This window comes from Lissotriton helveticus, chromosome 4_1 (assembly GCF_964261635.1).
Source record: "Lissotriton helveticus chromosome 4_1, aLisHel1.1, whole genome shotgun sequence".
In the NCBI taxonomy this organism is placed as follows: domain Eukaryota; kingdom Metazoa; phylum Chordata; class Amphibia; order Caudata; family Salamandridae; genus Lissotriton; species Lissotriton helveticus.
In genome coordinates this window covers 1589756267-1589771851 of record NC_136063.1, presented here as the reverse complement: position 1 = coordinate 1589771851, position 15585 = coordinate 1589756267, and the positions used below count along the sequence as shown (strand labels likewise).

The window sequence follows — 15585 nt, the reverse complement described above, 5'->3', positions numbered from 1 at the left end:
TTCCATGCACACATTACCACATGGTCACCTGCCTCTCTGCAGAAATGGAGGGATCGGCTTCTGGCATTTACTGTCCGTTTCTATACTAGGAAAGGACAGTGTTCTGTTAGAGTGAGTCTGAGACAAGGAGGGAGGGAAAGTGAGAGCGATGCGCGCGCTGTACCGCCGGTTTCTCTGCTGAAGGGAGACAGGAGGTGGCACGCGTGGACAGGAGATGGCCACTCACTACGCGTGCACATCTCCTGTCTGCACGTGCCACCTCCTGTCTCCCTTCGGGACAGAAAGCGGCAGCAATAGTCTAGTTAGCGAAGCAGATGTGCTGCATTCGCTAGCGAGACCTAAAAGACAATGCGTTAACCTCTGGAAGGAGACGTATGGCCACCATTTCCAAAATTTTCACTTGTGTGCACGACCCCCATGTTTTGCACTGCAGTTCCTCAAACATGCCCTAACATGCTCCGAGAAGATTTGCATTATTTGATGACATTTATTATGTGGGGAGAGGAACTGTATTCCCAGTTTGAGGGATACACTTACAGAAGACACAGTTGAGATCATTGTCTATGCTATGGTAGAACTGGAGGAGTGCCTACAAATGTCAATAAACCTGAATATCCCAGGGACGACTGCGCTGTCCTAAGGAAGATGAATTGTGGAGGCCAGTTACAGGGAAGTAGGGAGGAACCTGGAATGTCAAGTGACAGGAGAACCCACAGCGGAAGAGAGAGCGAGAGAGAGAGAGAGAGAAGTCTAGTATTCCACACAAGTCGATTAGTGTTGCAGCAAGTTTGCAATCTCATGCCAAGCCCCACATGTCCTTCGAAATCTGAATCCTTGGGACACGCTGTTATTGGAGGTGTTTATGAAAGTGAGGTTTGGTGACAGTTCGGTACCATGTTCGGCCACAAATGCACGTTTCCCGGTCAAAACATGGATCAGTCGGGAGGAATGAAAAGGAAACTGTGCTTTACAAGCACAGAGGTAACATTCCAATGCCATTTTGCAATTAAATTGTAAGCAGCAAAGCATGCAATGGTTATTTTGCTTTCAATCAATCAATCAATCAATCGTGCCATTTGTATAGCGCACTACTCACCCGGGAGGGTCTCAAGGTGCTTGGGGGGAGGGGTATGCTACTGCTCGAACAGCCAGGTCTTGAGTTGTTTCCTGAAGGCGAGATGCTCCTGGGTCAGCCGAAGGAGGATGGGGAGGGAGTTCCAAGTCTTGGCAGCCAGGTAAGAGAAGGATCTTCCTCCGGCAGTGGCTCTTCGGATGCGTGGTACGGCTGCGAGGGCGAGGTTGGTGGACCGTAGCTGGCGGGTGGGCGTGTAGAATGTCAGGCGGTCGCTGAGGTACTTGGGGCCCAGGTCGTGGAGAGACTTGTGTGCGTGGGTGAGGAGCCGGAACGTGATCCTCTTGTCGACGGGGAGCCAGTGCAGGTTCCTCAGGTGGCTGGAGATGTGGCTGCATCAGGGGACATCCAGGATGAGTTGGGCGGAGGCATTCTGGATGCGCTGGAGTCTTTTCTGTAGCTTGGCTGTGGTTCCGGCGTAGAGGGCGTTTCCGTAGTCCAGTCGGCTGGTGACGAGTGCCTGGGTGACAGTCTTCCTGGTCTCGGTCGGGATCCAGCGGAAGATCTTGCGAAGCATACGCAGGGTGTTGAAGCACGATGAGGAAACGGCGTTGACTTGTCTGGTCATCGAGAGGGAGGGGTCCAGGATGAAGCCCAGGTTGCGTGCGTGGTCGGTTGGCTTGGGTGCGGTGCCCAGGGCTGGGGGCCACCAGGAGTCGTCCCAGGCGGAGGGCGAAGATCCCAGGATGAGGACTTCCGTCTTGTCCGAGTTCAGTTTCAGGCGGCTGTCCTTCATCCACTCGGCGACGTCTTTCATCCCTTCGTGTAGGCAGGTTCTGGCGGTGTCGGGGTCTCTGGTGAGGGAGAGGATCAGCTGGGTGTCGTCGGCGTAAGAGATGATGTTGAGGTTGTGCTGGCGTGCGATGGCTGCAAGAGGTTTCATGTAGATGTTGAAGAGGGTGGGGCTGAGTGAAGATCCTTGCGGGACGCCGCAGATGACTTCGGTGGCCTCGGAGCGAAACGGGGGGAGGCGGACTCTTTGTGTTCTTCCGGCGAGGAACGAGAAGTGTGGCTCACTGGTTAGAGGAGGCAGACCCGGACGCTGAGATCAGGCCCGGGACCAGGGTTCAATTCCCGACGCGGCAGGGTCTTGAGCCCAAAATGTCCACGGACTCGGTAATTCTCGCTTCAGTGCCTACTCGAATCACAGGTTCACACTCTGCAACTCTGGGCAATAGCTTGCTCAATCTCCACAACGGCCCCCTGCGGCGGGATGCCTGGCTTTCACCTTGGGGATACCCAGTAGGGGCTATCTCACAGGGAAAAACCAGGACGGGTTCCCAATGCAAAGCGCTTTGAGACCTGGCGGTGATATTGCGCTATATAAAAACCCATCCATCCATCCATTCATCCATCCATCCATCCATGATCCACTCCAGTGCCTTCTCTTGGATACCGATGTTGCTGAGGCGCTGGACTAGGGTGCGGTGGCAGACCGTGTCGAACGCAGCGGAGAGGTCCAGGAGGATGAGGGCCACTGTTTCCCCCTTGTCGAGCAGGGTCCGGATGTCGTCGGTGGCTGCGATGAGGGCGGTCTCGGTGCTGTGGTTGGCTCTGAAGCCGGACTGCGAGGGGTCGAGGGATCCGTTCGTCTCGAGGAAGGCGGTCAGCTGTCTGTTGTCGATCTTCTCAATGACTTTAGCAGGAAAAGGGAGGAGCGAGATGGGGCGGAAGTTTTTGAAATTGGTGGGGTCCGCTGTAGGTTTCTTCAGGAGGGCGCTGATCTCGGCGTGCTTCCAGCTCTCCGGGAAGGTGGCGGTGTTGAAGGAGGCGTTGATGATGTTCCGGAGTTGGGGTGCGATGGTGGAGTCGGCCTTGTTGAAGACGTGGTGTGGGCAGGGGTCGGTCGGTGATCCGGAGTGGATGGTGTTCATCGTGCGGGCTGTGTCTTCGGTGGTCACCGTGGTCCAGGTGCGAAGGGTGGCGGTGTGGGGCGTTGGTTCGACGGTTGGGTGCGTGGGTGGGGCGCCGAAGCTGTTGTGGATGTCGGCGATCTTGCGGTGGAAGAACGAGGCGAGGGAGTCGCAGAGGTCTTGTAACGGAGTGATGTCGTTGGTGCCGGTGCTGGGGTTGGAGAACTCCTTGACGATAGTGAAGAGCTCTTTGCTGTCGTGGGCGTTGTTGTCCAGTCGTTCCTTCAGGGATTTCTTCTTGGTGGTGCGGATGAGCTGGTGGTGCTTGCGGGTAGCGTGTTTGAGGGCGGTCATGTTGTCGGTGGTCCGGTCGAGGAGCCAGGCTTTCTCGAGGGTGCGGCAGGTCTTCTTGTAGTCCTTGAGGTCGTCGGTGAACCAGGATGCCTCCTTGCTTCTGGGTCTGCTGGGAGGGTTCTTTAGTGGCGCGAGGTCGTCGGCGCAGGCGGTCAGCGACTGTGTGAAGTTGCGGGCTGCTTCGTTGGGGTCCTTTGTGTTGGCGGGTGGGCTCTGGCTGAGGGAGGTGGTGAGCTGGTCTGCGGTGATCTTGCTCCAATTCCTGTGAGGTACCTGTTGCGGGTGGTGGCGGGTCGTGGATCTTTTGAAGCTGAAGTGGACGCAGCTGTGGTCGGTCCAGTGGAGTCCGGTGGCGTGGCTGAAGGTGATGTACTTGCTGGAAGAGAAGACGGGATCAAGCGTGTGGCCGGCGTAGTGGGTGGGGGTGTTGACCAGTTGCTTGAGTCCGAGGTTGGCGAGATTTTCCAACAGGGCGGTGGTGTTGCGGTCCTTGTTGTTCTCCAGGTGGAAGTTGAGGTCCCCGAGGAGGATGTAGTCAGTGGAGGGGAGGGCGTGCGGGCTGATGAAGTCTGTGATGTCTTCGCTGAATTGTGTGCGTGGTCCCGGGGGTCTGTAGACGAGGGTGCCTCTGAGGGTAGTCTTAGGGTCGGTGTGAATCTGGAAGTGGAGATGTTCGGCTGCGGCGAAGGAGTCGTTGGCGTCGGTCGTGATGCGGATGGTGTTCCTGTGGACGATGGCGATGCCACCTCCGGTCTGGTTGATGCGGTCCCTCCTGATGATCTTGTACCCGTCCGGGATGGCGATGGCGATGTCGGGTGCAGAGGAGGCGTTCATCCAGGTTTCCGTGAGGAAGGCGACGTCCGGTGATGTAGCGTCGAGGAGGTTCCAGAGTTCCACGGCGTGTCTGTGGACGGAGCGGGTGTTGATCAGGATGCACTTGAGGTGGTTGCTGCTGGTGTTTGTCTTGGCGGGTGCGGGGCAGGTTCGGAGGCAGGTGAACTTGCAGGTGCAGCAGGTGAAGGGTCCGTGGGTGCGTCTCGGGGTGGCTCGGCAGCAGGCGTGGATCCGGCCAGCATTGAGTGCGTTGAGAGTGGCGGCGTCGTAGGTCAGTCGGGTCGTCTTGCCTCGGCGGGGAGGGCCAGGGGTCCTGGCGCTGGGCGCGGGCCAGGCGCGGACGGGCGCAGACGGGCTTACCTTTGGCGCACCTTCGGCGCTCAATCGGCGCTCCCGCTGCGCACGTCCGCCGCGCGGTCGCTCTGGGGGCGTCATAAGTAAGGAGCCGGGAGGGAGGAGCAGCTGGGTGGCGGGAGCGGGGCGGCGAATGGAATCACAGGGGGGCGGGGCCGCAGGGAGGCAGCTGCGGGAAATTCCAAGAAGCAACGGGCAGCGGGAAATTCCCAGGAGCAGCGGGAAATTCCCAGGAGCAGCGGGCAGCGAGCGAAGGAATCTGCAGGCAGGAGGCGGCAAAGGCAGGCAGGAGCGGCAGCAGTGAGTGGGGCGACCAAGCCCTGTGGAGGGCTGAGCGGTCACACTCTGTGGTCCCCTACGGTCCCCTTAAGTAAGGAGCCGGGAGGGAGGAGCAGCGGGGCGGCGAATGGAATCACAGGGGGGCGGGGCCGCAGGGAGGCAGCTGCGCGAAATTCCAAGAAGCAGCGGGAAATTCCCAGGAGCAGTGGGAAATTCCCAGGAGCAGCGGGCAGCGAGCGAAGGAATCTGTAGGCAGGAGGCGGCAAAGCCAGGCAGGAGCGGCAGCAGTGAGTGGGGCGACCAAGCCCTGTGGAGGGCTGAGCGGTCGTGTGAAGCAATGTATTTTTATAAAGCTACGAATACATTTGAATATTAAAAAATGTGTTCATGATCTGAGGTTTTCAGTGAGGTTATCACTTTAAAAATGTTTTAAACAAATACGTGTAAAATTACACCAAAAACTGCTTTGTTACGCACTTACATACCAAACAGGCATAACTACTACAAAATCATACGCTTTACAAAGTGCAAACTCACCTGAACCTTGTGTCGTTTTATATTCTTTTGGCTGATCTCGGTTGCCATTAAAGCTTCCTACAAAGAAGCACAGAAAAGTGAAATGCAGAACATAGGACAAAGAGAATTCATACGAAAGACAGGCCTCTCCATGTCCTTTCTCCTGCTTTGAATTTGGAAACGTTAAAATCTGTACTTGACTGAGCTTAGCAAAAGCTAGGCATTCACACTAAAGGCAACCCAACCAACTATAATAATTCTTATTGTGTTTGCTGAACAATACTGAAATTCATACAATGAAATGATATTTTAAAATGACAGAAACATGGATGCATTATGCACTAGCTTAAATCAACTGAAATATTCTGGTGGTAAATGCGTCTGCTTAGTAATACCAGGTGCTAATCTTGAAGGCTGGTAAGAAGCGAAAATACTGGCTTTTAAACAAAAAAATACCCACCGGTATTTTTAAACTACTGGTCTGTCATTGTCTCAAAGCACCAAAGAAATGTCACCTCGTTTCGTTTGACACACAGATGCTGGACAGCTAAGGACTGGTCCACCGCAACAGCAGTAAGTAACTTTTCTATTTTAAACAACAAATTACCTTCCTCCCTAGGTTAGCTGTCGAACACTCCAAGCTTTGACAAAATACAACCAATTGAGAGGCTACAACTCGCAGTCAGATGCTTATTACACAAATACATTTGGCTGTCCAAACATTGATGCTTCAACCGTCTTGAAATAGTGATGGTGACATCAATTGCTCTATTATTCTTCCAATTCTGCATTTAATAAGGACTTTGGGTTGCTGCCTCTCCATTGGTTGTACAATCTCACCCCTCCCACTAAAGCTCTTTTCCAATTTTTTTTTAAACTAATGCTAATATTCCCCCTTGGTTCTTTACCTTCAGACAGGAGATTTTCACTCGCATTGATATAAGTATGTCGATTTGTCATGTTCTCTTGTTGCCCTGACTTATGCATTTTTAGGCTTCACACAGTGCATCTTTCTTTAGACGACATCCTCTGATGCTAATTCTAAGGATGATTCTTTGTGAGGCTAAGTGAAAGAGATACAACAGGGGCGGCCTTAGGCGTGTGCAAGCTGTGCACCTGCACAGGGCCCCCAAACGCCAGGGGCCGCCACGCCAATATATATACTTAATATAATAATCCTCTGAGGATGGATACATATTTGCGTGGTGGCCCCTGGCAGGGATTTGGCGGCCTCCGGCTCTGTTCCACTTCCAAACACCCTGACCACCCTCCGCCCCCCCCGTCTTCACTGGCCTCCGCACCTGCGTTCCTCCGGGGTCCCCCTACCTACGCTCCTTGCCCAGGGCCACCATGAGCCTAGAGCCGCCCCTGGATACAAGATGTAGTTCCCCTCCTACAGTGTCCTCCAGACATAATGAGGGGTTGGGTATCACCTTTAAGTGAGAGCATACCAGAGGAGGTTGGCAAAAGTTAGTAGGTGAACTGGGTGCAATCATCAAATGTGGCCCCGCATAAAACAGCAGAAAATTCTAATCTAAACAGAAAAAAACAATACACATATGGACAACAACTGCTACCATATACTTGTTCTTTAGTATCCCTGCCACTGCTCTAGCTACCACAGAGACGGTGGCAAGAAGAGAAAGTGGAGCCATGAGTACTTTCTGTAGTTTTCTATCTTTGGCCTAACCCTACACAACAAACAGCAAACAGGAGGCTGTTAAGGGGCAAAGCGCTTGGCAAGCAGATTAATCCAGCGACATTACTCAAAAAGTGCAGGAGGAAACATTCGCTACACATGCCACTCTGGTAATTGGCATTGCATCCTCAATCCCAGAACACTTAGAGAATGCAAATCCACACAATGAAAAAACAGAATACAGTATAAAATGGTTTGTAAAGACGATGAAATAAACAATAATCAACATTTAGAAATGTATGAGAAACTTAAAACAAACAAGTAACACATCGTTGTCATTCATAATGACCAGACATAGAAAAACAATTTAGAAACATCAATAAATGTCCCCAGTGAAATCAGTCAGAAATAACCAGATGAAACAAACAACTTGAATATGCTACCTAAGAGCGATATGTTTCCTTCAGTGCTGTTAAGTCTAAACTGTCAAGATTGCAGAATCTCATTTTTTAAACCGATCCCCATACAATTGTGGTGTTGTGCAGGTATCAGCAATCTCACCAGGTTTGAGATAAGGCGTCAAACGGAGATGCCAAGGAAAAAAACTAATCCCATTGGTACACAAAGCACTATCTCATTGCCCCTTCCCTTGGTGACTCTTGTGTCGAACAGATATTGAGCCCCTGCGATCGCATGTTGAACTATGGGTTGTTAAGAAGGTAGTGTGTGTGTCCTGGATACCTTATGTCTCCATCTGGACCGCCGCAAAGTTGGCTTCTTGTTCAGTACATGTAAGTTAATTCTATTTAAAGAGCAGTTAGAGTTTTGGTTAGAGTCATAATTAGAGCTGTGTATTCACATTCAGAAGCTCCTTCCGAACTTTAATTGAGTGGCTCCTGCACATGACAGATTCAGATCAAAGAACAAGGGAAAAATAACAATTGAATCGTTCACAGTTCACCTAAATAATCTCCATTGCAGCCTTGAAAATATGTTCCCTGCACATTACCCTTTTCAAACTAATATGTAGGTCCCTCTAGCCCTTTGCAAGCCCTCTCAATGGCTTGGGGAATCATCTATAGATTTGATTAATCTCCACAGGCATATTTTGGTCTCCAGCCTATGTTATCTCAGTATGCAAAACATTTAATGCACCAAGTCTTCCTCTGAATCGTGATGTGGTTGTGCAGGGCTCAAATTTGTTCAGCACTAGAGAGGAACTGCAGGAATTTCTTATTACCTCTGGAAATATTTCAACTCTCTCAAAGAAGTTTGCAAAGCCACTACTCCCACCTAAGTTTACATAAGTGAGGTCTTTGTCACTGTAACTCTGAATCACAGATCCCTCATTGGGCCCTTCACTGAGGCACCAGCAGCCATAATCATATCGGTTGTGCTTGGGTTCCAATAAAGCAAGCCTTTTTGAGAATCTCTTCATTTTGGAGTTCCTCCACTACACTCTCTTACAGGCCTGTGTGGGGTTAAGAGGCCCCGGGCTTGAAGAACTCTGCATTCCTCTGTCTCCTTGTTTCTCTGTGATGACCATGTTTGCATGAGGAGCCCAGCTTCCTTTTTATCTTAGAATGTCAGAGAAACAGTGAAAGTCTCACCACATTGGACGATGATTACTTATTCCATCACGTCACTTACCGTCGCTTCCCTGTTGTGTCAATAAAGTTTCAACAAGAGAAAATATTCTGCAGGTGTGGGAGGTCTTCATGGTCTAAGCAGAAAATATACAGCCATCACAGTGTGTCAGGGTATCACAGCACCTTTGTGGCTGCTTTAACCTAGCCCAACGATTGTGTGCCTTACAGTCCTGGTCAGACTGAAGATCTGCCTGCACCCGTAATCTTTCCACTTGACAACTGTGCAGCACTATAGTATTTTAAGTGGGCACTTCAAGTAGGAGACGCCAGGCCCGCCAGGAATGCTTCTTCATCTTTGATGCCAGTTCCATGTTGCTCCTCTGTTGTCCCACCTCTACAGTCAAGGGACATTTCTGGAGTAGTTTATTCTCTCTCCTGACTTCTCATCATATGCAGCACCTCAGTACTGCTGCTGAACTTCATCAAAACCATGGAGCAGTCCAAGTGGAATCAAAGACCTTTGGTGGAGAAACACAGGATGTCGGGAAAATCGCCAAAGAGAGGCTGGGTGGAAAGGGGTCTCTGTGCCGTAGTGACAGGAGCCCTCGCATGGCAAACATAGGATCAGTAAACGCTAACTACGCCAAAACCTGGAGAAAACGCCTGGCATTGGGTGGTGCTTGAAGCAGAACAAAAAAAGAATAGCTGAAGGTGTCCTTGTGGCATGCAGAACCGCACTTTGGAATGCTTTTCCGCCTGACATATAATAAACATTGTCAAGAGGATCTTTCCGTCAGTTAACTTGATTATATTGTCTTTGCTATAAAATCTGCGTGCAGAGGTCACAGAATTTGTGATGACACATGCTCTAGAATGCCTTACAGAGTGCAAGGCTCAGAAAACATATAACCCATTTCCACAGCATAAAATTCAATCCACAAAGCCGAGGGAGAAGCAAAATTCAAGTGGCCTTTAATCAAGGAGCAAATAATAGGAAGAGCAGCATAGTAATCAGGCCAATGACAGCCCGGCTACGGCACTAATACCCGAAACTCAGGCCTGGGGAAAAAGGCTTAACCTCTGTGGGGTTGGTGGAAGGATGGTAGCACGTACATCAAGGCCACTCCTATGTGTGACGTTTGCTGGAAACACAACATAACCCTTAACCCACCTCTTATGAGAAAAGTCTAAACATCAACCAATGGAAATGAAACATGCTTACCACAAAATTGAGTTATTGACATGAAAGTTCTATACATTACCTCATATTTTTTCTTTTCTAAAAGCCAATCAATGTGGTCATCTTGATCTCGCTCTTTGGCCAAGACAACATCTCTTGGACTGATGATGTAAAAGAGAGATTCTCCCTCGGAATGTTCTGCAAAAAAGCAGACATGTTACTTGAGAACTTCTTGCAAATAAATGAGAGGACAGACTGAAAACACGTCAGAAGAATTAGTAATAAACGTGTCAACAAGGCAGAAATGAAATTAAACAATAGACTAATATTTTCAATTTCAATCTTCATTGTTTCGATTAAATTGTAATACAATTGGTTGGGACCTGAAAACCTAGTATAATGATGGACAGGACTAATGACATAAGAAATCTAAAACATTGTTAATCGCTTGGCGTTTTCACATTTCCTCAATCAATCTAGTGATAGCAGCCAAATAAAAAGGCAAACATAGGACCATGTACTGAGTTATTTTTCAACTCTCAAACAACAAAATAAGTAAATTGCTGGATTAGCCCATTCTGTAGGGTCATCCCCAAACGTTTTGCCTTCAGCCTTCTGTTTTCTATAAATGTTTTTGTTGGTTTTTAGGACTCTGCATACTTTACCACTGCTAACCAGTGCTACAGTGCTTGTGCTCTCCACTTTAAACATGGTGAAATTGGCTTACACCCAATTGACACATTTTATTTACTTGCAAGTCCCTATTGAAGTGTACTACATGTACCGAGGGCCTGTAAATTAAATGATACTTGTGGGCCTGCTGCACTCAATGTGCCACCCACTTAAGTTGCCTTTTAAACCTGCCTCAGGCCTGCCACTGCAGCCTGTGTGTGTGCAGTTTTAACTGCCATTTCAACCAGGCAAAATAAACCTTTTGCCAGGCCTAAACCTTCCTTTTTATTAATACATATTAGTAACTTCTAGAGTAGGCCCTAAACAGCACAGAAGGCAAGGTGCAGTGTATTTAAATAGGTGGGCATTCACTTTTAAGTTTTACATGTCCTAATAGTGAAAAACTCCTAAATTTGTTTTTCACTACTACAAGGCCTATTTCTCCTATAGGATAAAATTAAGTTACCTCATTACATTTAATAAGTGATAACTTCCAACTGGGAGCAGGTAGACAGCTCGAGTTTGGTGTCTAAAAAATTGTAAATAAAAACCCTCTTTAATAGTAAAGTCAGAATATTAGTAACAATTCAGAAAATTTAACTTTTAGAAAGTTGCCATTTTCTTGTCCTAACCATTTGGTGTTTGCAGCCTGTTCCAGCGTCACATGACTAAGCGTAGCGGGCATTTGGTCTATGCGTATTGCCCCCGACAGGGAGACAAAGGGAAGCTAGGTGTTGGCAGAATGGGCCACTGTGAGTTGATGAGGGGGAGGCGCTGTCACCTACCACACTTGCACAATACAAGGCTCTGCATGAGCGCACTCACAAAGGGTTTGACACTGGTCTTTTGTGACCCCAGACAAGCTGTCACCAGGACAGGGAGGAAGGGAATGCCTCACACCTCAGGTGGTGGAAACCTGTAGAAACGTCCTCTACTTGAAAGTGGGCACCAGGTATAAATACTGGACCTCTAAACCCAACTCTTCAGTACACTTCTAGACATATGGACCCTGACAGGAAGAAGGATGGCTGTGCCACTAAAAGCACTACCACTCTGCTGGACTGCTGCCTGGAAGAACTGCTGCCCTGCTGTGCTGACCTACATCTCTAAACACAGTACTCCAGAGTGACACCAAGGGCTATTTGGCCGGCCCCCTGATTAGAAGGATCAGGGAAAGAACGGGCATCCAACAACCTCGAACCCAGCACCTGGACACTGCCATCTGTGAATACTGCCCTCTCGAGTAGTGCCACCCTAGTCCTGGGCCCTTGGAAGTGGGCCAGAAGGTGCTCTGCCAGTCCATCTGTGGACTCATCAGACCAACGCATCGCCTCCGCAGCACAGTACATCTCCCACACAACCGGCGCATCGCCTTTGGTGCTCAATGCATTGCCTCTGCTGCGTGGACCTCCCCGATGCAAAGACTTTGCATCACCCATTGCAGCCTATTGAAACAAATGCTGATCTACACATACCCACACAAGGACATCACCTCACTCAATGCATTCCGTCAAAAACGCCACAGCACAGTGCATTTCCATGCAATGTCTTGGCATTGCACTTCACAGCTCCCCGGAATCGCCGCTGTGCAACGCATATCCTCACCTAGACCTCGCTTCGCCTCTGCTTCCTGATGCATCCTCTACTCAGGACTCCGCATCTCTTTGCAACCAGAATTAAGGTACAGTGGACCTAAGTGGGTCCCTGTGGCAGGCCAGCGCTCCATCACGGTCGGCCTGAACATGTGACTTTGGACAGGTTCACCTAGACCAGATCACCATAGTTGGTGCTTGGAGCTATTTTCACTAAAATCTTTAAAATTGCATATCTCCAGTTCTACTGATTGGATTTTTTTTTTGTTTTGGTTTTGATTGATTAAAATTTACTCTATTTTCCTAAAAAGATGAGGGATTTTCCTTGGGTAGTGTTTTGACTTTATTACTGTTTGATGTATTGCACATTGCCATTAAGTTAAGCCCGACTGCTCTGTACCAAGCTACCAGAGGATTAAGCAATCTCACCCCTCCCACTAAAGCCATTGAATAACTTTTCCAATTTTTTAAACTATTGCTAATATCCCCCCTTGGTTCTTTACCATCAGACGTGAGATTTTCACTCACATTGCTATAAGTGTATCAACTTGTCATGTTCTCTTGTTGCCCTGACATGCATTTTTAGGCTTCACACAGCGCATCTTTCTTTAGACGACATTCTCTGATGCTTGTGATTTTACCCTGACAAGGAATGTGGTTTCTGCTTGAGGAGGGTTTCACCCCCTCAACCAGTAGCCCCCTTTCTTCCATAAATGAATTCAATTGATACACAAGGATAAAGCACCAATGGTCTTTGGGGAGTCACAATAATGCACTATATTTCACCTGTCTTCAGATATCTGCAAACTTGCACTGAGCATGCTACTCTTAAGGCTTTGTATCTCATTCACAATGTTGATGGTAGGGCCCGCGACACCTAATTAACAATAGTGTATGGCACTCCTTTAGCTTCAAAAGTCAGGAAATAACCCATATTTGTTCGCCATGCTAGAATTATTGACATTCAACAATTGTAGGAAAAGGCACTTTTCAGCACTTCTGTAATTTCACGAAAACTATGTTTAACATTAACGCACTCTACATAACAAATTACAAACACTATACATTTATATGAACTATGACACAATCTCTTTCAAGGGCACCAAAACATGGCTAGAAAAGCTACATACCCCGTCATATTGATTTAGTTTAAAATGTTGTTCTACCAAAACATCTTACAAAAACATCACCATACGTTGGAGAATTCACAATATTTCAAATTAAGTGTTGACGCAGTGGAAAGCATATAGGAGTAACTGGGAATGGTTAGCTATGCATCGCCAGTCAGGTAACATATTTTAACAATTTACATAAATTATTGTGGTTTTAGACCTGTATAGATGTGCAAAAGGAATCAAATCAAAATTCAGTTTCAAAACTACCTTCTCACCTTATGCTTTAATCATTAAAGACATTTTGACATCATTTGTTTTGAAAATCGATACACTGCATTTCATACAGAACAATGCACACCTTTCAGAGAACAACGGAGAGCATCTATACCTATGATCTCTGCTCGTTAAAATATTTTTACAACAAAATATGTCAAAGGACAAAATTGCCCACCAGTGCCCTCAAGTCCGTTTCATGTAGCTTATTATGGATAATCCCACTATTAGATTCTAACCTCCCCCAAGAGAACCTTTAGATTCTTTAACAATGTGTCGGAATAGAAAGTGTTGGGATAAAAAGGAGATATAAATGGAGAGGCAAAAAATCTATTTTACAAGTTTCTTAGCATTATTTGCTCAACGTGGCATACAATAATTTCTCATAACATAAACTGACTACAAAGTGACCGAATGTTAGTTCAGGCCACAACCTTAGTCAGTACTGGAGGTCAGAAAACTCTAGTAGAAGAGCAACAGTGCCATTTTGGGCTCTCAGAGAGGACGTGCTCATATAATGTTTGACCTGTTGTTGCCTCTGAATGTGGCATACTTCATACATGATCGGAATTGTGATGGCATCTGCAGACAATTCATTGAAGGGACAGTGGCAGACACATCTCGCTGATGCACAAACCTCCCACATAGAGTCTACACTCTACAGGGTCTGTGTTGTAGGTAAACAGGAGAGTCCAGACGCAGTCTCTGTCTGACTTCACTAATTGACACGGTTTAGATAACGTATATCAAAATTAGACTAGGACACTTGTAACTACGTTACTAGAGGTTCTCTAGATAACCCTCAAACGCTAAGTTTAGTATTGTGCGGTTTATGTTTATTCTCCGCCCCACATAGACGTTGTGGCATTTATCATTGGGTGATCTAGTCTGCTACATGCCAGCCTCAAGCCTGAGGCAACCTCTGGAGTAGCATAGTAGTGTTCAGAGATGTGTGTAGGTACCACCACGAAAGAAGGTTATTCTTAAAAAGCAAATCTACATTCAAGCAACTACTTTAATTATCAACGGATGTGATTTGTTATTAAAAGAAACAGACGGGTATACTCTTGGATCAAGTGACTGGATCCTCGCATATCACTTTAAACAAACAGTCAACATGTTTCTGTGTTCAGTTACAAGTGTTCTAGTCTAATTTTGATATACGCATCTAACCTGGGGAACTGACTGGACACCAATTCCTCCTCCCTATTTTGATTAAGAACGGTTTAGATAACTCCTGTGACTGGTGCCGGTCATTTTCTGCCCTAAATCCGCTCATCAAACGGTGACCTCTATTGGCAACGTCCCTAAAATGTGGAACTCCCTCCCAAACCATATTCGTTTTGTCCCTTCGGGAACAGATTTTAAAAGTCCAAAGTACCAACCACTGACCTTACAGACAACTCTAGAACAGAATGTGAAAATAGCCTAACATTGTGTATTTTGCCCTTGATGTAATTATTGTATCCGATGTTCATATGTAATATTTTATTACGTTGAATATACATCATGTAGAATATTGAGCAGCATTTTTTTATCTCCTATCTGTGATTTTATATCTATGTATAGTACTGCCTATTAATACCTTTGTACATTACTGTTCCTGTACACCTGTGTTTCTTTGCTCTGCACTGCATAAATTCTACTGTATATTTTGCTATCATCTGATTTCATATCTGCTGTTCTCAAATCTACTTTAGCACACCAATGTGCGACCGGTTGGTGATATACAACAAAAGATAAATAAAGAGATAAGATATTGACAGTGGCTTCACCGTGCGTTTTGGTGCTACACAATAGGGTACACTCGGATGGCACGACGAATAATGTTTAGGGAGGGGGATAACCGAAACAAGCAAGTTTCCTATATAAAAAAAACATTAATAAAAAGGGTAGAGACATATTGAATTGGATTTTCCTTATGGTGTTGATGACAAGGGAGTGCTTATTCTGATAATTACACAATATATTGTCATCAATTCATTCTCACATAGAAGCTGGAAGAAAAAATAGCATCTAAGCACCTGTTTCTTTCATGAAACACATAACTAACATACTTGTGGGCGCAAGATAGTAGGAATCGGGATTTTAGGTTAAAAGGGAGATAGGCCACAGGCTTGCTACTAACTTTGACTGGAGTCCCACAACGTACAAACAATGCAATGCCTGACAGTCAATGCAGGTTCCTGGGAGTAATCTACAG

The 15585-nt window shown here is 47.2% G+C and overlaps 1 protein-coding gene across 1 annotated transcript in view; it reads right to left on the bottom strand.

Moving 5' to 3' along the window:
- The window catches only part of VPS41 (VPS41 subunit of HOPS complex), an 841276-nt gene that overhangs the window by 324678 nt on the left and 501013 nt on the right, over positions 1-15585 (bottom strand). Inside the window, exons 13-14 of the mRNA XM_078688207.1 lie at positions 9813-9928; positions 5344-5400 (exon numbers count right to left, since the gene is read on the bottom strand). Coding sequence (XP_078544333.1) covers positions 5344-5400; positions 9813-9928 — 173 coding nt within the window. The remainder of the gene's footprint in view (positions 1-5343; positions 5401-9812; positions 9929-15585) is intronic.